The 23,338-nt window shown below is 37.7% G+C and overlaps 1 protein-coding gene across 1 annotated transcript in view; it reads right to left on the bottom strand.

Annotated features, from left to right (window-relative positions):
- Positions 1-23,338, bottom strand: part of PARD3B (par-3 family cell polarity regulator beta) — a 426,026-nt gene that overhangs the window by 386,213 nt on the left and 16,475 nt on the right. Inside the window, exon 2 of the mRNA XM_075710482.1 lies at positions 10,896-10,997. Within this exon, the coding sequence (XP_075566597.1) occupies positions 10,896-10,997 (102 nt within the window). The remainder of the gene's footprint in view (positions 1-10,895; positions 10,998-23,338) is intronic.

The raw sequence follows: 23,338 nt of genomic DNA, 5'->3' as shown, positions 1-23,338 counted from the left end.
AGTCAAGGGCTTGTAGAAGGAAGCAGCACAGCACATACGTTCTCATGCTATAAAGTTCAGAATATTTTAACATTATTTCTTTTTTTTCAGCTAGACTACTTATTCCTGGATGTCATCTCTTACAAATAAAAATATGCGTTCAGGAAAATGTTATCTAAGGATTTCTTTAAACTTCATTTTTGTTTGGCTAATTAGCTGAAATTTAACTACATAGAAGCAGCATTGTATCTTGACCCTCAAACATGTAATTGTGAATATTTTTTTTTAAAACTTAAATTGTTGAACTATTGTTCCATCTTTGAAGAAAGGGAAGAAAACCAAAAGCCCTCAAGACTTGAGTCTTCAAATTACTGTAACTTAATTTTGATATTAATGCCATCTTTGCAGAATGATAACAGAATGAACAGGAAAGCATTAATACTGAAGAGAACCTTTAGGTTGGAAAAGACCCTTAAGATCGTCAAGTCCAACCATTAATCTAGCACTGCCAAGTCCACCACTAAACCATGTCCCTAAGCACCACATCTACAGGTCTTTTAAATGCCTCCAGGGATGGCGACTCAACCATTTCCCTGGGCAGCCCATTCCAATGCTTGACAACACTTTTGATGAAGAAATTTTTCCTAATATCCAATTTAAACCTCCCCTGGTGTAACTTGAGGCCATTTCCTCTTGTCCTATCACTAACTACTTGGGACAAGAGACTGACACCCACCTCACTACAACCTCCTTTCAGGTAGTTGTAGAGAGCGATAAGGTCTCCCCTCAGCCTCCTCTTCTCCAGGCTAAACAATCCCAGTTCCCTCAGCCACTCCTCATAGGACGTGCAACCAGGTTATGAACACAGTCAGCCTTCTGGCTCTTTACAGAAGATACTTCTAAACTCCCAAAAAGATGAAGGCGTGTTCTCTTATTTACACACATTCTCCAGAGATATTTACTGTATGACAATTATATCAAAGGACAGTGCTGTCTCCATCCCTACAGCTTTTCGCACACTTTTTTGCCCCTACACCCCACAAAGCAGGCACTAACTCACACTTACTTGGCACTTCCAGTAGAAGTCTACTGTACAGCTACAAAGCTGCTTCCTCAGCTGAAGTATGGAGCCAGTGCCCTTTCCAACCTTTTGAAGTCAAACTAAGGCAGGTTTTCTGTTAGGCTCAATATTGCATATACCAGGAAGCTGGCACAAAACCCGGTTATGTGTGCATTTTTAATGGCAATTTATATGGTATTTTCCTCAAATATGTCAACTGTGCCTTAAATAAGATAAGGGTTGATGTCTCAAACCTGCACACAAGAATTGGGTTGACTTGTTTTTAAACTTTTAGGAGGGATTTCCTTTCACAACAGCAAAGGTATTAATTAGGCCATCTCACAAGCACACCATTACAATATCCCCATTACAACAGGAGAGTTCCAAAACACAAATCCCAAATTGTTTGCAACTGCTGAAGTGTAAGTGAGGTTTCTACCAGTATCTCAAAATTTTAAACAAGCGTCAACTTTTTGGAGGGAAGAGTCAAGGAATTAGAAGAACAGAATATTACAAAGGAGTCATGTACCTATCAAAAGTAATGCAAGCTTACTACACTTGAAACAGCCTCCCAAAACAGTACCAGGACCAACTCCAGTTCCTTGGGCCAGAACACAGCCACTTCAGAAAACGAATGAAATACCAACACAAAACCTCACTTCTTTCACCACTGTCTTGCACAACAAGGCATACCACAGTAGGCATTTATAATTCCTTGTACTGAAGTAGCCTCTGAAGCCCTCACTTGGAAGACAAAACAAAAACCCCCTTCTTCAATCCATTTGCAATCTAAGTAGGACAAGGGAAATTAATAATCCAAGGCATATTACAAACCACTATGTGGGAGTATTTAAGAGCTCAGCTTACTTCATAGCAAGACAACCCACCAAATTATCTTTCCACAACAAGGCTACATTATTTTCACAATGCGTATCACTCCCTTGGTAAACATTAACATGTGTGCTTATATGCACTTAAGCATCAACACGTGTATATAGAATTCCAAGTACTTGTTACATCAAGGAAAATCATTAAGAAGGAATAAGCATCTTCCACCAGGTTATGCTTACAGGAAGAGATGTTATGCTCCTTTTCGTCAGAACATTTGAATGTCCATTCAACCCACCATTTGTGACCAGATGCACTTAGAATGACCCGCCTCCCTCTCATTGTTTGAGGAACAGAAACTCAAACAGCTTCAGTTGTCAGACCACCAATTAGCTACAGTACTTAGTGCCCAGATGACAAAACGCATTTTGCAGGTCGAGAGAAAGTGTTATGGTTGTACAGCTGTATGTTTCTCCAAAACCCAAGTCACCCAGGTCCCAAACCTTCTGCCTGCTGTGTTTTTAATACTCTTTTATTTAAAATGCCAGAATACAAATCAGATAGTAGAGGGATCAATAGAAAATCAAATTAGAAAAGCACAAGTTTCAGATTTGCATGTATCCTACATAAAAAGGATTTTAACTCCAAAATCCCCCTCTTAGCATTTAAATAGGCAATCTTATTCCAAAACTATCAAGAATCTTATTAGTGTCACAGATCCACTGTCACAGTAATCCATTTTTTTTTTAATCTGAGAAAAGTAATGGAATACTTATCACAAACTCAAAAACTCTGGTGGTTACAGATGTTCAGAAAAGAGTTCACAGTTCAGAATGTTCAAACACAAACATTACACTAGAAAAACCAAAAGTTTGGAGTCCATCTGGCAAGAACCTTTGCAACCACATTTTTCCTTTTAAAGTAGGTAGAGTTGAAATAAGTAACCTTTGTAATATGTTCCAAGACAATATCTATTTTAAGAAAAATTACATTATACAGCACTAAATATGTAAAAGCTTCTAATTTTTTCTAGGATAAACAGGAGGTTAATTTATGCACACAGGCACTGTGTTATGGCTCTAAATCTATAAAACTGAATTTTCTTTAATAAGCTAAGCAACATTTGACCAGGTGTCTGTTCTTAAAGCTATGAACTTATTTTGAAGCACATTGCTAGACCTGAAGTTTATTACAAGAATGTTTCCAGTAACCAGAAGCACATGATAGTGTAATTGCACACCCCGGAATGTAATACCACACTTAAAAAATGGTTATTTTAATGATTACGCTAATGAGTTCTGAACTTCCAACCTATGTGCATACAGTTTCATAATTACACAGCTTGAAATCCTCATCAGCAAATCCAAATGCTCCTGAAATCCAAATCATTTTATAATCTTGAATAATGCATGGCACCTCTGCAGCAAGAAATTAAAACAAATTTCATAAAAATGCAAAGCTTCATAATCTGTATTCTAAAAGAAACTGCATTACTGAAATAAAGGGTTGCTTAGTAAGTACTAATGATGGTGATTTCCGCCCCCCCCCTTCCCTCTGGTACTCACAGTTCAGATCCCACTTCAAAAATAAACAGACTAACTCCTATAAAAATATAATTTATACATACTTATATATATATGGTGGCTCACAGCATACCCTACTACACAAGAGTGAAACCAGACATCTGTTTCCTAAACAAGCATTGGCTCAAAATGGCATAAAACCTTTTCTTCCTGAAAACTGTGAAAACATTTTTTTAAAATAGGCTGCAGCTTGACTGGCTTGCATACTATTTCATCAATAGCTAAAACAAAACGCCATCTTAGTTCATCAAAGCACCAGCAAATCAAGTTCTACAGTTTTTCCATAAGAACGCCCTCCCATCCCCAATGCCTTTTTTTGTTTGTTTGTTTGTAAACTACAGGTAAAGCCTAGATAAACTCAACAGAGGGGTTTAGCAAGCATTGGCACCGTCTTTTTGAACAAGTTAAAAAGCCTGTGACTCAAGATGAGGTGAAAAGCCATCATCACAGTCAATGCAAAAGTACAGATTTTGTTCTAGGATTTTCTTGTATCTCACATCTCTTCTTCATATTTTAAGGTGCTGAAAAGGATAAAGGTAATTTTTTAAATACACCATTTCTAATACTTCCCTTCCTTGTAGATGCATGATGCATAGCTAATTATCAGACACCTAAAGAATACTTACACTGGGACTCCCTTGATAGAACAGAAATTACATGGATGTTTTATACACAGTAGTGTTTTGTCTTTATATCTTCATCACCCAGAACTAGCTAAGAATATTTAAGTAAACAAATACTGTCAGCAGGAACAATTTCACATCCCAATAACTTCGATTACAGGAAATTTCAACTGAAACCTATTACAAATTATTTATACAAGGAAGAAACAGAATACTTTGAATCTAACCCATAAGAACACTGTATCATGCCTTTGGAGGTTGTAATCATGTTATTCAGAATAAAAGTTAAATCCATTTTAATTTTCACCAACTTAGGGTTTGAAAGAAGAATGAATTATTCGTTATTCTTTTTGTTAATCAAATTTTAAGATTTCTGCTCATCTGTATGACCTCATTACTGAAACCACAAAATATTAATGCAAAACCAAAAGCAGTAAAGAAGAGTCACAGAGACCAGTATCTACACATATTCTGGCAGAGATATTAACCACAGCCTGAAAATTATACTTAGGGGGGAAAAAAAAAAACCCAAAACATTAAAATCAAATCAAACAACAGCCCTTACATACCAGTTTTGATGAATTTTTGCAACTTCTTTTTCCCAACTTGAACATACCAGGCTTTTGATCTACTACTCCCTATTCTACCTCATTAGCACCAAGGAACTAAACATAAGAATTGGCTGCGTCTGGACAACAGTTCTCTCAAACAAGGCATTCAAACTTACAGAAGTGTAACCAAGACTCCGCCAGAAGCACTAAGTATCAAAAGTTTGAAGCGTGTATTTGCTGCAACCAGTTTAACAGTCACTAAAAGCACACATATTAAAGCAATAACTTGGCCATGGTATTAATCAGCTAAATGTCATAAAACACTGAGTGTCAAAACCCTAGTCCAGAGCAACATTCGCCACCTTATAGAGAAAAAAAAGCTATAATTTCTTTTTTTTTTTTTCTTCTTTGATGCATGCCTGTTTTTTTGGTGCAGATTTTATGAAAGAGACAGAGCATCCAAGTTATAATACACCAATTTGAACTATCCTGTGTCCATTGCACACTTAAAATGTTACCTCCACATTATATGAAACTAACATCACTACATTGCTTTCTGTGCTACCAGACATCCATCCCTCTTATATGCTTATTTTTTATATCAAAGAATTTTTTTTTTTTTAACTTCTCCAGGGGAAAGTTGACTAATATGCAACAACTTGTAGAGCAGCCTACATAAAAAAACCACTGCAGCATATACTTCAATAGGTAAAAATTCTCAGCTATAACTAAGTCTTACATATCTTGCTTTGTTTTTCCTAAACAAGTGTAATATACTGTTGTACAACAAACTGAAAAATAAAAAACTCTATTCTGCATTCCAGTTATCAGAAAGTTACAAAACCCTAGAGAAAATACTAGAAAGCTCAATTGCACTGAAGTCTAGAGTTTGAACCACATTTCTGTAACTTAAGTATGCATTACTTGCATGGATCATATATTTGAGACTCAAACCATACAACAAGAGGATCTGTAAAGCATGACATTTTCAGGCTCTGCTGACCCACTGGAAGGTAATTTAAACAAACCAGCATAAAGGCCTCTGCCACTGATTTGCATAGGAAGCTTTTAAAGCAGCTATCTTCCCTATTAAGAGAAATTCCCTCTGAATTCCACAGCCCTTTATTTATTCTTTAATCTACTGAAATACTCCTGCCCACTTGCCTTGTTATTTTGACTTCATTTTACCGTTTTTTCAACCTGCTTGTAGAAATCACTTTCCTTATCACCTCATACTCTTCAGCCACAGCTTCTCTACCTACCTGAAAGTTACATTAGTACTGATTTCCTTCTCCATTTCATGAGGAATTCGATGGTTGGAGGGAACAGAAACTGTTCAAAGGTGGAATTACTTCAATTTAAGTAACTTAATTTAAATACACATGGCACATTAGAGTGTGCCATCACTTTCACAGCCAGAAAGACAACCCTGAAGATCTACAGAGTCAAACCCAGGACAGAAAATAACTGCTAAACGATTCTATGCTGTATAAGTGCTATACCCAGCCAGCCAGCACTCCCAGTGACCCGCCTGGAAACAATGGAAAAGTTCAGCCTCCACTGACAGAAAACATGCCTATCAGGTACTTGGAGCGACACTTCCTTTGTATAATTACATCAATCTTGACCTTTTCATCCACTTCTGAATCCAAACGTTTTTGTCATTTTGCTGAAACAACTTCTCCAAACCAGCCTCACACTCACAATACCATCGCTGAAACTAAAGCTAGCTGCAAAGACCTCTGTCTGAAGTAAGGTTTAAGAGAGTTCCTTAGCATCCTCCACAAAACCAACTTCAGCCAGATCTTCAGCTTCTTATCAGGAGCATGCATGGGTCCAATAACCATAACAGCCAGCAGATGATTTCTCTAGCATTTGGAGACCTTCCAGGAGACATGTTTTCTCAATATTGCATTTCTGCTAGTAGTGAACTGAGAAGGTAGAATTCATTGATTCTGCTGTTTAATATTTCATTGAACGCTTAGCTAAAATAAGTATCTGAACTACACTTAATTCATACCATTTACTTGAAATCATCAGTAAAAACACTTAAATGACAGTTACACTCCCTACAAATCTTGAAACAGTGTCACTGTTTCAGCATTTCATTGTGTCCTTCAAAAGCTTCTGCTGCTGTTAAAAAGCACAATTCACCTATATTTAACAAGGGAGATACCCAAGCAAAAACTATTTCTAAGACCAAAATGGTACCCTGCTATTTCAGTATCAGTGCAATGCCCAACACAATCACATACCCTTTTCCCCATCCATTCCTAAAACCAAAACAAAACAAAAAAAAATCCACCAAAAACCACCAAACCACCGCAAAACACCCCCACCGTATACTGAAAGCAGTGGAACTGCTAACAAACAAGCCTCTGGGGAGGTTAAACCTACAGCACCTTCTAGGATGACAAGCCTAGATCTTTTGCCAGCAGCACTGATCAGGAAATGTATCTTTACATAAACGTTCAACAGCTTTGTTGGCCAAATTGTAGGTACTGCAATACTGCCCTTACAAGCATAGTCTTACCAAAAAAAAAAAAACAAAAACCAAAAAACCAAACCAACCCACAGCACCCTGACATCAGACCATCGTCCCCTACTTCAGAAGGGCTCTGCTGATAAAAAGCATACCAGTAGGCATGTTTTGTTTGTATTTAATCCTGACAAAATATGAACATGTATGTTAGATAGAAACTGTATTTCCCCTATAGACTTTTACATGTATTCAGAGAGCAGAACTGATCTAGGAAGTTATTAACAGTTTAAACTTTTCCTATAAGGTAATCAAGTTCTAACTTACTAACACAGGGATTCATTACACTCTTTTAGTCTCCCCAGACGTTTGTGAGTATTTGAAAACATGACTCCATATAAAAATGAGAGGGAAACCTAGATGGGTACATTAAGTTTATGCATACAAGACGTACGAAGCCCAGGCTTAATGTACGCAATGATATTAAGGGAAACGTTTTGTACTCATCTTTTGCACAGCATAGAAATTTTCTTAGGGCACTTTCTTCCTCAAGAAAAAAAGTAATTTCAAGTGACAGAGATCTGTTAAGAACAGCACACAAAGAGGACTCCACTTACAGCTTCAGCACATTAAAAGCAGACAATTTAAATGGCATGTTTTTATTCAAATGAAAAAAATTTGGCTTTTTTAGTTGATTAGATCCATCATTCAGAGTAATCAGGACATGAACCACTTGCTAGATAACTCAGTGAAAACAAACTATTTTAAAACTATTCAACACTAGCTTTGACATCCAATTCAGGCCACAGATTATTGCTGAGGCGGCAGCAGCAAGAGGGGTTCTCACCGTAAAGAATTTCCAAAGCATTTTCACATCACACATGTTACCAAGCACATATAATACTATTTTAGACCTGTTTTATATGCAAATAGAACAAGCCACCCTTGCTAACATGCATAACTGTACAGTTGACAGCAATTAATGTCATCTACCGTACTGCCTATTTGCTGAATTTTGATTAATTTTGAGTTCAAGAGGAAACCACAAAGTTAACATAAGCAGAGCTCAAAAACATTGCCACTCCCAATAATGTGCATTATGCATCCCAGTGCCATCATTTTACAATGTTGGAAACTGACCATTTGTTCCATCTTTTTGTTCCCTCTCAGCCATTTACTGACCCACGGCAGCGCTTCCTGCTTACCTCATGAGCAGTTGCGCCTCCTTAACAGTCTATTGTTAAGGACCATCAAAAGCTTTTCTAATTCCAAATAAATGAGATCTGATAGCTCTCTCTCATTCACAGTTTTGTTGCCACAGTGAAAGAATTTCAGTAGACTAGCAAGCACATTTTCCTTTGAAGAAACTGTGTTAATTTACTGGTATCAAAGTACAATCTAGAGCAGATTAACCCTTAAAAAAGCGTCAGCTAGGTTCCTCTGCCACTAAAGAAGAGCTTGATGGTCAGCAATGCCAAACGTGCCTTTGGTTAAAGGCACTGACATGAAGTGCAACACTTATTTTTATATAGAGTGACTCATTTCATGGGAGACTGCATTACTGGCTTGGATGCACAGCAAAGGATGAAGGGAAGCAACAAAGCTGTGGCCTATTCATTTATCACACATACAGATAATCATAACCACAGAGAATCAGTGCACAGATAAATGTATCAAATTTTTTTTCATCTACTTAGGGACTTGAAACACCAAATTAGATATCAGGTCAATTAGATCTAAATAGCTCCTCCCCTTTTTTGCAAAGCTTAAAGATCCCCTAGCCAATATTCTCAGTGTGGAATAGCACTAGCAAAGGCTCAGAGACTAACAGGCCACAATAAAACTATTAAAAATATCTGTAAGCCTTTTATAGGGCTGGTTCTTTGTTATCAGATCATACCAGACCTTGTAAGTAGGTAGCATGGATAGCTCCTTACACATGCTATGGCCCAATTCTACTCTCAAATGAAAGAATTCTTTGACCTCTCAACCAGCAGTCCCCTTATATGATTCTCCCCTAGTTTAATCAAAAAACCTGATTTGTCACTGCAGCTGCTGCTGATCAGTAAGTCTTACTGATCACCATTTCACCAAGGCCTTCTGAAGAAGAGAAGATGGCAGTGAGGCATCACATGTAATTGAGACATTACAAGAAGAGAAATCGAGGAGTTTCCTGTATTCCTAAACCACCCCAGACCACTTCAGTGAGAAAGATGATCCTGGGTTTCCAGTGGTTTTTCCTCAAGGCAGCCTCAGAACTACAGAGTCCCACCTAGCACTGTAACAACAGAAGATGCTTAAACGTACAGCTGTGTGTGAACTAGAAACTTTATCAGCAACACATATTCAACCAGTGACACCTACCAATAAAGTATAGCAAAGGCTTTGGCAACAAGTTAAAAACTGGATGGTATATCAAATATAAACTACTGCTCATATTTGTATAAGTGTTCCTGTATCAGTACTTCAAACAAACAAAATCCTGAGTGGACATGTTAATTTTTATTAACTGATGAGACCAGTAATGCATTTCCCTTTGATGTGATATCTCATGTTATGACATCTTATGCTTATGGTCTTATCCTTTATGTACAGCTGTGTCAATCCTCAGAACCCAGTCTTTAGTCTCCAAACACTACTGGAAAAAAGTCTTAGGGTGTTTTAAGTACACTTTCAGTAAATATGGACAAGCAAGAAATACAAGTTTGATAAAAAGAACATATACCAAACAGAGCTCTATTGTCTTTAAGAATTCCCACACAAAACACCACAAAATGACACTGAAGTACGCCTTAGACAATTTTCTGAGGTACTGAGAAACAGCATCCCATTAATCATAAGCAAAATGCTGCACTTTGTATTAAGTCACTGAAGAATCAACAGCACACAAACTAGTATTTCTGTTTGCAATATACAAAATTATTTTTGAAGTCACCAAGCATATGGCACTGTAAATAGACAGTTATTTGTCTGAAAGTACAGGCACATCCCATATTTAGAACTTTATTTTCAAGTCACTCAATATGTTTTTTCCTCTGATTTTATGAAGAAGAAAAAAAGAAAGAAAAAAACAGCAAAGTATTACAAATTATACCCCTCCTCCTCTATACTGAAATAAGTCACCAATTAGTTTCCCAAAACTAAGTTTTCCTGATAATTACAAAAAAATTAAAAGGCGCTTCTTTGCAGCTACTACTTCTCTACCGAGAAAGGACATCTATCTGATTTTAAGCGAAAGTTAGAGACTCAGGTTTTAAAATTAATAACTGGTCTGCCTAGACTTTCTGTAGCAAATCACAGTAACTCCTCCTGAAATTTAACACAGTTGAGGCAGCTGTTCTTGTCATCACAGGATTTGTCTGTTTATTTTGTCACACATATTCAACCATGACATTTGAATGATTCTCAAACGCTTAATTCTAAGCAAAGGAAGAGATTATAAAAGATATTTTAAGTGGCATAAAAAAAAAGATGTTTTGCAAAACTCACATTCTTTCACCACTCTATTTTCACACAGCAATAAAAAGAAACATGTAACTGCTTGAAAAGGTTACGTCCTAAATCAACTGATAAGCTCCTCTGATTATCTTCATTGCTTTGGTCAGACTTTTTTTTCCCCCTCCAATTCTACCCCAGAAAGAGAGAGCTATAGCACCTATAGGCACATGTGTTCAAATGAAGAATATTTAACACCCACTTCACCTGACAGATGTCCAAGAAATGAGACAGTAGCATTAGATATTTGAAAAGACATAGCAAAAAGCAAAAGTAATATTTTCATCCAAGCTCTACCTTATCTTTGTCTTCCACAACATCTGCCAGCACATCATCTGGGTCCAGGATTCCTCCATCTGTATACTCCAGGTGGTGAATATTTACCCAGGAATTTGGATCCTGTAAGACAGACACAAGACTTCTTAACATAACCTTGCATGACTTTAGTGCCATTGGACAAAGTAGCTTTGTATCCCACTTCCTTCCCACCCATTTTCCTCTTTAATCATGATGCCGAAGCTTGGAGCCACTAACTGAAATTGAAACTGAGAGAATGAGAACTACAAACACCTAACAAGACACTACCTACAGAACACTATGCAAAAGATCTTGTACATTTCCATTGCCATATCATTCGTTACTTAAGATAAATACTTAATAAAACATAAGGAGAAATGAAACTTTTTTTGTTTTACAATAGTTTGTAGTTGGAATAGTTGGGTTATTATCAGCACACACACATAACATACTATTATTAGCACACACACATAAACATACATATATGCATGCAGGACATGCACCACTCCTGACAGTTTTGGGGGGAAGGGGTGCATACATATATTTATATATATTAAGAACACCCAACATTTCTTTCTCTGAGGTGGTAGGTCAGGCTATTGCGGCAAAAAAGCCAAATGAATAGAATAAATAAATCCCAGTTTGTTTTCACAAATAAGTGCTCTCAAATTCCAGTGCAACGTTGTGTACCATATTAACAGGGATCATGTTAGTTTTCCAAAACTAATGCTTTCCTCATACATTATTAACAACTTCAATAACCAGGAGCTTAGCCATCGTTCCACTGACCCTGAAGCCAAAAGGCTCAGGGTGCATTGCTCAGCAGCCAGTTCTCCCAGACATGAAATACAAATGAGGGAGCAGACACATAGTCTGTAACCACTGCCCCCAAGCCACACCAGCTACTGGTGTACACATAACTTCCAAGGGGGACAGGTTAAGTGGTAGTTATGTTTGAATTGCCTTAGTTAACATTTATCCTATTAGGGCCAGCTATTGTGGTTTAAACAAACACACAGCAGCTCAGCAAGTCATAGCAACATGTTTGAGTTCTCTATGGTATCAGCATTGGTAAGTGTTGAATTGGCACATCTTCTACAGCAGGCTGAAAAAAGGAAACGTGCTTAGTTAAGATTACAAAGCATATTTGAGTCCTCCATCAAATATTATGGAGACTGACCAGAATATGCTAAAATTAAGGGTCAAGAAACTGGCATGCACACACATAGCTTTGAGAAAGGTTTCAGAAATAGGCAAAGAAAGAAGAGCACTGCTGATGTGCAATATGCAATCCCAATGGTTCTATTTATATTACATTTGTATCTCTAATCCCTTCTTCCTTGCCAAGTTTAATTAGATCACAGTTCTCAGAAGCAAAGCGAAACACAACAGAAACACTATACAGACTAGCAAGTTCCTTTTCTATAGTTTGGATATTCCCCATGTAATGAAATCCCTGAGAAGTAGGGATATTCCACTCCATATTTATTTACGGGCATTCTATAACTTTGGCCATCAAGTGATGCAGGCAGCAGATAAATCAGGATAATTCCATCACAGGTAAAGATGTGGATCAATCGGATTAGGCCTCTTTTTTATTGTATCATCAATAGGCAGCAGTCAAAAAAACAAACTGAAAAACCTCACAGCACAACAACCCTAGCATTAGCAACACGTCAGCCCATCATGCCACTATCAACTTTGCTGGTGAACTCTAAACAAAATGTTTCTCCTATTCTGACCCATCTAGCTTCCACCATTCAGTTTCAATTCTTCCACTGACACATAGTGGTTTGGGCTGGGATAGAGTTAGTTTTCTTCACAGCAGCCTGCATGGTGCTACGTTTTGGATTTGTGACCATAACAGTATTGATAATAGAGGGATGTTTTGGCTATTGCTGAGCAGTGCTTACACTGAGTCAAGGCCTTTTCTGCTTCTCACACCATCCCACCAGCAAGTAGGCTGGGGGTGCACAAGAAGCTGGGAGGGGACACAGCCGGGACAGCTGTCCCCATCTGACAAAAGGGACATTCCACACCACATGACACTGTGCTCAGCAATAGCAGTGGGGATTAAACTGTCTTTTATGTCAGCCCATGAGTTTTCTCACTTACGATTCTCCTCCCCAGCCCACTGAGAGAGGAGGGAGCAAGCAGCTATGTGGGGCTTGGCTGCCTTAGGTTAGCCCACAGCCTTTTGTTTGAGGGTTAAGTATATCTGAGGTACAGTACAGCTGAATGACAACCACCCAATTAAACACATAAAAGCATCTCTATTTGTAACATGTCTATTTAATTTGTAATTTACCTCTAACTACAGTTACTTCATTTTGCACTCGAGCCACCCATTTGTGAAATAGCAAATGTTTGTTCATTCTAGGTATCAGGTGTTCAAAATTACAAAATTTAAGAAAATCAATTAACCTGCTTTTATCTCTGCAAAGTGATGAAGTGTAGACAACTATCACAGCTCAAAGCTCTATTTTAAAGCCCATGGTTTAAGTATTTTTACCATAACCACAAAATTAAAAGGCAGAAGGAAACATACCTCTGTGCAACAAGCAAGCACGTTAACTTACATCAATCAATTTATCTAATGCAGAAACCTTGTGAAAGACTGTCACTTGACCCTACCAATAAACTTACAAAATATGATTCTTTCAAACTGGAATGCATCAGTAGCTACAGGTGTTCCTCCTGAACCTTTTAACTAATGCAATCACTAAAGGCTTCCATAGTTAGCAACACTAAAACAGCATACTTGAAAACCACTCCTCTTAATTAGACAAACTTCTGCAGCTAACATTTTTGTCTGAAGGTATATTAAAACCTGTTATATGTATTATGCTGTTTAAGTGTCCTGTAGACAGAATAAAGCTGATGTGAAAAAAAAACCCCAACTGATTGGAGTATTTTGCTTTCAATGTTTGCTTCTATTTGTGATTCAGTAGCTGTACCAACCCAGATGTGTCATTGAAAAAGAAACAAAGAAAAAAGGAGTTTAAGAGCTTGATTGTCCCAACAGAATGCAGTAAGTTGGCAGGAAACAAGCTCAAAACAAACAGCCACCCTAAACTATATTAAGCTTAACGAATTCCTAACTTTACTTTTACTTTGGGCCACAACAAATACAGTAATTTAATGGCTTTGTTAGTGGCCATATCAAGGGAAAGTAGCCTCTAAATCAGTCTGAAAGAACAGAAGATGCTGTTCCTCATGAATCTTTTGGAGCAAGTGCAGCCAATGTTAGACTCTTTAAAAGAAAGGAATGACAATTCACACTGAAATACAAAAACTAAAACAGAACAGGATTCACATAGTTTCCTTAGCAGAAAAAATACTTCTTAATACTTTAGATACAGCTCCCACACACACTATGACTCAGGTACACACAGTGTGAAGCCACTATGACCTTTTGATCTCAAGGACTCCCCAATTACAGTAAACACCAGAGACTACAACAGGACTGAACACTTGCTGTTTTCAGAAACTGGCTTCTATTAACTTAACCAGAACTTCATCCCTGAAAGTTAAAAAAAAAAGCTACGGGGTGGGGGGGGGTGGGGGGGGGGGGGGGGGTGGGGGGGGGAGATGCTTTTTATAGAGTTGTTTGATGAAGCAAATAGTAACTACCACTAGATAGCCTAGGTGGAGGAAATTCCCTCTGCACAGTCACAGAAGTAAAAACAGTTATTCTGACCAGCAAAATCACTCACCCATTCCAAAGAGATTTCGAAGTCAGAGAATATTTTCTGTTCTTTGGATGAACTCCAAACACTGCCATGCACACGATATACAAAGTGTCTATATAAAAAAACCACTAAAATCTATATAGCAATTTCTTCTGTGCTTCTTTACTCCCACCAAGAGTCCAGACAGCTTCAATAAATAAAACAATATTTTAGCTAAGTCGCCACATAAAACAAGCCATTAACTACCAGCAGATGTAAAAGTTTAATATCTTAAGTCCCAAACAGCATTTCACCCACATGATGAGTAGGGGATGGACAGTAACAGGAGGAAAAATGAATGTGCGTGCATATGCATGCACACACACTCATGCTTCACACATCATCTAGAGCTCAAAAGGAGCAGAATAGGTCTGAAAAACAACTGCAGTACATCCAAGATAGACTCATCACTGGAGAAATCTAAACTTTCCTTAGAAAGGGATGGTCTTAGTTTAAGTTTCACTAAGATATGACAATCACAATGAGCGTCAAGAATACTTCAGGTCTCCATGTATTCTACAACCACCAGGCAGGAGATTGCACTTCCAAAGTAACAGGGTAACTTTATATCCCTGGAGTTCTTGCAAAACAGACAGCTTTTCTGCTTCTACAGTATTTTCTGAAAGGTCTGAAAGAAAGTCAGAACCCAGTAACACCGGTAACAGAGGTGACAGGCTGTTGTAATGTTACACAAGAAGGGTTGATCCTAGCTTGCATATGTTTGCTTCAATGAAATCGCACTTCTTACCTGTTGTAAGCAGAAAATGCTGGATTTTTAAGTTTATAAACAATACAGGATAAGATTACACTTACCCTGTTTTTGCTCAGTGAAGGGATTGATTAAGGACATATTTACTGAGAACACACTTGCTGAGAAAACTACCAAATATAAAGCAGAAAAGTGTAAGAACTGTATTCTAAAATGCTAGGACTTTTTTTTTTTTTTTTTTTTTTTTAGGCTGAGAGGTTCTAGTTTTCTAGTTTGACATTAAAGTCCTCTCCTAATGAGTGACAGTGTCTAGAATGATTGATTCCTCCTGGTATCTTCTCAACCATCATCACTGGAAGTTCACATGCTCAAGAAGAAAGAATTAGTTTTGGAAAACAAAAGAATGAGTCTCTTGTAAAAATAAAACACTAATGGCAGCCTGGAAGCTCTGGGCAGCATTCAAGTATGGTTACCATCTATCTGTGCTCCTAAATGCTCTGTTGGCAGGGTCATTTAGGAGAAAACACATCTACAAGTTTTCTTCAAAACGGTTCCAAAAAATCCTAACAGCACAAGTGGGGAGAAGTTCTTTTACAGCAGGGCTTATTGCCCTTATGCAGAAGTTTAGCTGAGGTATACAACAGAAACATCTAAACATGTAAAGAAAAAGTATGAATAAGTTACCTGGTGTAATATGTACCAGCACTTCCCAAATGAATATTGAACAGGTACTCTCATGTGCATTTTACCTTAGGGCTGCAAGTCATGTTTGCATTTAACATCAAGCCACTCAAAAGCTGTTTATCATCATTTCCTTTATGTGTGGGAGAACACTTTAGGAATTACTATGCAAATATTTACCAAATGTTAAATTAAAGCCAGGTCACATGAATGCACAAGTGCAATATAGGCAGAGAAGTGACATAAACTAAAAAAAGTGGTTTTGACATTCATGTTGTCACAGAATCCTAACTTAACTGTTGCCACCTAATGCAACACCTTCAGTGTTCAAATAGTCTAAAATAGGTTCAAGAATTCTTCTATGCATTTATTTTCAAACACACATTGAAGTGAAAGACCAATCAGTCTATAATTAAAAGACACCCCCATTAATTGTTAGGTTTTTTTATATGCCTATAGATACACATTTTTAATGTATCAAAAACCTGGAGCACCATCCTGACTCCTTTTGTTCCAAACCCAAGTAGGAAAGTGTCAGTCCACCCTTCTGAAAATTAAAGCAACATACTTCATAAATGCTGCGGTTCATATAGCATATTTCAGACTGTTAGTGAGCAAGAGAATCCTAACAAGTTTAAATACATTTCAGCTGGCCCATCAAATAAAACAAACACCACCACAATGATTTCACAATTAATTATTGTTTGGTGCTGTTATTTGTTCTGCTGTGCAGAATGCACAATATTAGTTGCAATCCCTAACCTGGAATTATTTAATTTAAATATGGTAAAGATAGCATGCACTGAAAAATTCAGAATGACTTAGTAAGACTCCTCCCACAATTACTTCTCAGGCTGACATTTCAGAAGCACCTCCACATTATTGCTTCACTAGAGCAAACAGACTTCAATGAAATACAGCATGAAAAAGGATGTATTTAAAAAATGGAAATCACATATGCCTGTTCCACATCCACAGTGACAGAATAAATGCTAGGTCAAAGTTGGGGGGAAGGACTGGACTCCAACTACGTTGTTTTCTGTCCTTTAGACAGTGTAAAAATAAGACTTAAAAGAGCCACAATCACAACATATTTCCTTATGAAGGGCATATTTTAGGTTAAGGTCGGTAAGGAAGAGATATCCTACCATTTAATTGTTTTTAGATTGTATATTGCAATGTGATCTATTACCTCCCAACATATACAAATTATTTAATGATTTCTCCAAGCATTCTAGGGCTACATGATGTATCACCATCCACAGCCAAACAGCACCAAGTATTAGTTACTCTCAAACCACAGCTTGCAGAGCTGAGTACAAAAAGGGAGTTGGAGAGGAACAGATGGATGAGATTGGTCACAGCCTCAAACTTCACCTCTAAATCCTTCTCAAAACTTATCACTAAATTAGAATAGCCTCTGGCATTTTTTTGTTTGTTTATCTTAGCCACCTCCAAACAAACCTGAAGTGGTACTTCTAGTCAGACTGCATTTCAAACTGCCAGCAACTGGGCTGCCATCATCAGTTGTAGTAGAGGTGGGGCTCTGTTTTATGGGACTACGAATACTGAGTTCACAAGATCAACAGCTGATCAGGAAGCAAATGTTTGCATACTACATATTATCACTGCCGGTTGTTAAATATTTCTCAGTCACAGCAGAGGGATTTCTCAAGAATGATCTAGAGCTGAATGGTTAGATCTCGGCAACAACACAAGGTACATGCACTTGAATGTCCTTAATACAACCTAAGAGAAACCCTAATAAAAACGTATCGCACCCTGTCCTCCTAGCAGGCAAAGAACTACATTCATGCACGTGAAGACAGTTGAAGTAGTAGAACTGTATCGTTTCTGTAACAATATTGTAAGATGCAGAGATGACATTTTTAAGGAATAAAAGCAAATGCTAAAAGCTTCTGTAAAAAGCAAAGACAAACAGCTTTCTGCACAAGAGATTATGTCTGTCCCAGACATTTACTAAATTCAGCAGGTCCTAGCACTGACCAGACCCAAATAAGCCTCCCCATGTGAAGGCCAACTGAGTATAAATTACGTCATCTTTTCACAAACTTCCAAAAATAGAGGAAAAGCAACATTTAGGTTTCACTGCTCAGGAAGCTTCCAGAGTTCAGTTTGCATTACAGTACAACAGAGTAAGTCACAAGCACACATTTCTAGGTCTCACTGTTGAAAATAAACTCTTATCTGGAATTAATTACATTGTCTTTATAGCTCTATAGCTCAACTGCATAAAATGAAACAAGACATTTTTAATCATTTCTAGTTAGAAATTCAAAAGCAGCAGAAACCTTCAAGAAAATACACAGAATATAAACATGTTACAGCACAGTGAGATAGTAAAAAAGATGCCTCATGTATTCCATAGTATTGTTGTTCTTCACCAAAACTCTGAATCTGCTTGCATTAGAATTGAAAACACTTTAAGATGCTAGAGAGAAGATAAAACTTCTTTATATCCTTCTACCAGCTGAAGGGACACACATTCTCTCATGTCAGTAACATTCAAGAAAAGCTCAAAGACAGAAATTAAAGCTGAGGTGAGTGCAAGGGACAGAAAGTAGACTGCTCAGAAAGAAACTACTTTTAAGTATCCGTCAATAAAACTATGGAAAACACAGAAGGCCGTACAGTAGAAATAGTCGTAGAAAGGTGACTGTAAAAGGTGCTTCCTAATCTGCTTTCCAGATAAAATGAAGTACTGTAAAAATAAAGCCACCTAAGAAAGGGTCTTATGAGCGGAATTCTGCCTTAATTGGGGGGTGCTGGAGAACAGGAAGCAGTTACTTCCAGCCAATCAAACTTCAGAGTACATACAAGACAAAGTTCTTCACTTTTAACAGTAAATTTAGCAGGGCTGACTAACAAGGTTTCAACCCCACTACCAAAACATAACTTGGCCTCCCTTTCCATAGTATTTGCAAATAGCATGGGCATTTTCATTTCAGCTGATACAGTTACAGGCATAAAGCCCTGAAACTGTTCTTTACCATAAGCCATAAAGTGAAGCAAACAAGAAATTTAAAAAAAAACACAATCTTGACAGTGACATCATTTTGAGCAGTGTTTGCATGTGTCAGCTTCCTACTAGAAAGACATCTGCCAACGAAGAGACCCACCTCATCGCTGTTACACTCATAACTCAGCAAGAGCTGCTCTTTCACATCTCCCTTTCTACAAGGAGGTCCAATTAAACAAACTACTTGAGTAAATGCTTTTGAAATTATAGGCTGTATCACATGACTGTAACACATTTAAGTACATAGTTGAAGTAATCACAAAGATCTTACACACTTCATCAGGCTAGGATTGGGCACCGCTGCCTGCTACATGAGGGTCTCTTAAAATGAGCTTTTGCCTAATAGTAACTTAAGCAATCTTAGACCAATTACCTCAAGAAAATTAAAAGAATACTAGATTACAACGTAATTATTGAGCATGGTATCATCCTATGACACTATCACGCAACTCCTATATAAAATTTCTCCTTAGTGAGCCTCCCTTATTAATTCAACGTACTGAACTGTTTCCAAGTTCAAGTTAAAGTCTCAAAACAAACAAACAAAAAATTTAAGTATCTGCATGCACAAGGAACATATAGGAAATAAAGTAACTGAAGACTCCTTAAATCAATACATTTTTTAATGTTAGCTGCAAACGAGCATCAAGGACAATCTTTTCACGAGGATTAAAAACACACCAACCACAAAAAAACTGAGCCTCTCAAAAGATCAAAATAATTTTTAACATGGGTGTTTACTGGAGAACAACACACTTGATCTGTTCATGCCTGGTTTATGTCAGCTTATGTGTCCCACTTTCAACACAAGAAATAAAATGAGATATCACAGGAAGTAAAGCCAGTCTAAATAATACATCCGTGATGCTTTGTTTCTGGCCAAAGCACACATTTTCATTTTCAGAGATTTTAAGAAGTTTTCTTCACACAGTAAGAAAACACAGAAGAAGAAATCTTACTCCTCCTAACAGAAATAAATTAAACAGTCAAGTATGACCTGAACCAAAGAATTTTTTTGAAAACAACACAATTTGCCCTACTGTTTGGAATATCTGCTTTTAGACTACAGCAGAGGAAGCTATTCCATGTAAACAAATGATTTAAAAAAAAATAAATTTAAAAAAATCTCATTTTATGCATTTTCCACACACACACTAAATTTTTGTTTAGATTCATTCACTTTATCTTTCAAGACTAGCTGTGAAAAACTTCTCCTTCCAATTTTTTTTTTTTTCTGATTCATCATTGGATGTGATATTGCCAAATGGTGCAGTTACAAAGTAGGAAAGGAGTCCTGCAAAAAAATAAAATTTTACATAAGGTCACTTTAAATACCTGATTTTAAAAGTTGTCTTTGAAGGTGCTAAAAACCTGGTGTCAAAATGGGGACTCTAATCAGATCAGGTCATTACAGAAACAGATTTATCTTTGTCACTAAGGTTGGTTTTATCTCAGCACATCTGCAGTCCGCTCACAGTTTGCCTTGTTGGCTCTTAAGGATGGAGTGGAAAGAGCAAAACAAACAGAGAAAACCAAACAATTCATGCATAAAGCCTGTGGAGTACCACAGACTCATGACAGAAAAACTGTTACCCATCTGAGAAACGGCAGGAAAATCTTCCCTTGTTTTTCTCTGAAGTCAAGGGGACTACTGAGCAAAGGCAGACACAGCCGACAACTAGAAAGCACAGTTTCTTTTTAGTCTTTCGAATGAGACTAACAGAGCAGAAGGACAGCTCACTATCAGCTTTGTATTTAACATACTAAACGGTCAAAAAAAAGTCACTAGTCAATCTCTAGTCACCAGAGGGCCTAGAATATTTCTTGATCTTTAGCCATCTTCAAATGATTATGCTCCAAGAAATGAATAGGACTAGGTACTACTATGACTATGAGTCGAAACACAATAGCATAAGCAAGGACTGATAACCACTTCTTTCTGTCTCCTTCACCCATCCTCTTCACACCACCATACACCAAACTTCACTTTGGATGAATAAAGCTTATCCTTCTCCCATCCTTTTTCTTCCTCTTTGCTTCTCCGATTCATTTGCATGTACAATTAACACATTCTGTTTTTCTTGAGTAGATGGAAAAGCAAATATCTACAAGTTATAATAGCCACCTCCTTACAGCAAGACAGGCTTAGACATCAGAGAGCTTCCATCTTGGACGGTCTCTCAAGGTGAAGATGCCTGCTACAAGCAACCTGACATACAGCTAATATACACGCCACCATCACCCCAGTTTCATTTTTTAAAAGTGTTCCAGTTCTTATTTTAAGATAATGAACCTGTTCTGAGCTGCTGGGAGTCAAACAATAGAACACAAACCCAGATAAAGTTCTTCAGACAGGTTATAAAGCACAGCAAAGGGAGCACAGTGAATAGGTTTCCTCCACCTGAGTCACTTGACACCTGCACACTGTAGGCCACAGCAGAATGGAGGGACAGTGTTTGCAAAGAGGGACTAGAATATTTCTTGTTCTTTAGCCACCTTTAAACAATTATGCTTTGAGAAATTAGTAGGACTATGTACTAAGAAATAGAAAGTCTTTTCATTTTTCCACAAGTGTCGTGGTCTAGCCCCAGCCAGCAACTAAGCACCACGCAGCCACTCACTCACTCCCCCTACCCTAACAGGATGGAGGAGAGAATCGGAGGAGTAAGAGTAAGGAACACTCCTGGGTTGAGGTAAGAACAGTTTAATAATTGAAGTAAAATAGTAATGATAATAACAACAATACAATAATAATGATGATGATAATAATAATAATATACAAAGCAAGTGATGCACAATGCAATTGCTCACCACCCGCCGACCAATACTCAGACAGTTCCTGAGCAGTGATCACTGCTCCCCGGCCAACCCCCCCCCCCCCCCCCCAGTTTCTATACCGAGCATGACATCATGTGGTATGGAATAGCCCTTTGGTCAGTTTGGATCAACTATTCTGGCTGTGCCCCTCCCAGTTTCTTGTGCACCTGGCAGAGCATGGGAAGCTGAAAAGTCCTTGACTAGCATAAGCAGTACTTAGCAACAACTAAAACATCAGTGTGTTATCAACATTCTTTTCATACTAAATCCAAAACACAGCACTATGCCTGCTACTAGAAAGAATATTAACTCTATCCCAGCCGAAACCAGGACAACAAGGCAGGGAAGGTAGTTATTCATCTCACCTAGTGAACTCCACTATCATTGCAGAGCAGAAAGAAGTTGGTTTATCCTGGGAGCTGAATATGCAGGGGAAAAAAATACCCATCTCCCACATTAGGTCTGAGGAAAACAGAAAAAACTGCAGAGATATCCCTAGCATGGAATTCCCAACAGTCCAATAGTCAGAGCACAGATATATCAATCCAAAATGACCCAGAACATTTTAAATTACATGCAAACTTTGATTTCATTTGCAGCACTGGAACCCTTCAAAAATAAGAACATTCTGATTTTATATTGAATGTGAATGAGAACCAGTCTCTGAATATGGCCCACTATCTGAATATTATCTGAATAAAATATGATGTAGAGAATACATCAGTAGAAGGATCACATAGCTCACCTTTACATTACACTCCAACATTTGACATTTAAGAATAATATTTCAGTGAAGAACAAGTATGCAAAACCAAAACAGGCAGAGATAATTGAAGACACGCATTTGGGCAAAGAGGTCCACACACCGCAGCTGTAACAACCACAAAAAAACTCCCCTTAAAAGTCGCAGCTGAAACTGGAGTGCACTATATGGCCAGGCTCTGAATCCAAGATAACTATACAAATGCAGGTGTAAACTGGTCTTCAGTTATAAACTAAGAATATCGTTTAGCTCATCAAGCCCATTAGACTGGATTGCTTCAATACAAAAGACTCACCCCTATGTAAGTTAACACAACAGCTCCAGAACAAAACATCTCTAAGTAAAACTACAACATTTTAAGCTTTAACTTTCGTATCCCAAGTTCTCAGTGTCAAATATTGGCTACAATACTCAAAGTAGTATTGTTATGCTAATAAGCAAACTGCTATACAGCTACAGGCACCTGGCAAATAATTAATTAGCATTGAGACTGGCTTTTTGTTTGATATCTGAAGGTAACACGGTGGGGGGGGTGGGGGGGGGTGTTGAGGGACCATAGTCATGATTTCTTAAAGTGAGAACACAGAATTATAAAGCTACTCCAAATTGCCACTCATTTTCCACACAGAAACAAGAGGAAAAAAAACTTAAATAAGGCAGGCACGTGTACAGGACTACGGTATTTCAAAAGCAAAGTCCAGG

Source organism: Pelecanus crispus, chromosome 5 (assembly GCF_030463565.1).
Source record: "Pelecanus crispus isolate bPelCri1 chromosome 5, bPelCri1.pri, whole genome shotgun sequence".
In the NCBI taxonomy this organism is placed as follows: Eukaryota; Metazoa; Chordata; class Aves; order Pelecaniformes; family Pelecanidae; genus Pelecanus; species Pelecanus crispus.
Note: the sequence above shows the minus strand (reverse complement) of the source record. Positions and strands in the feature narration are given on the sequence as shown.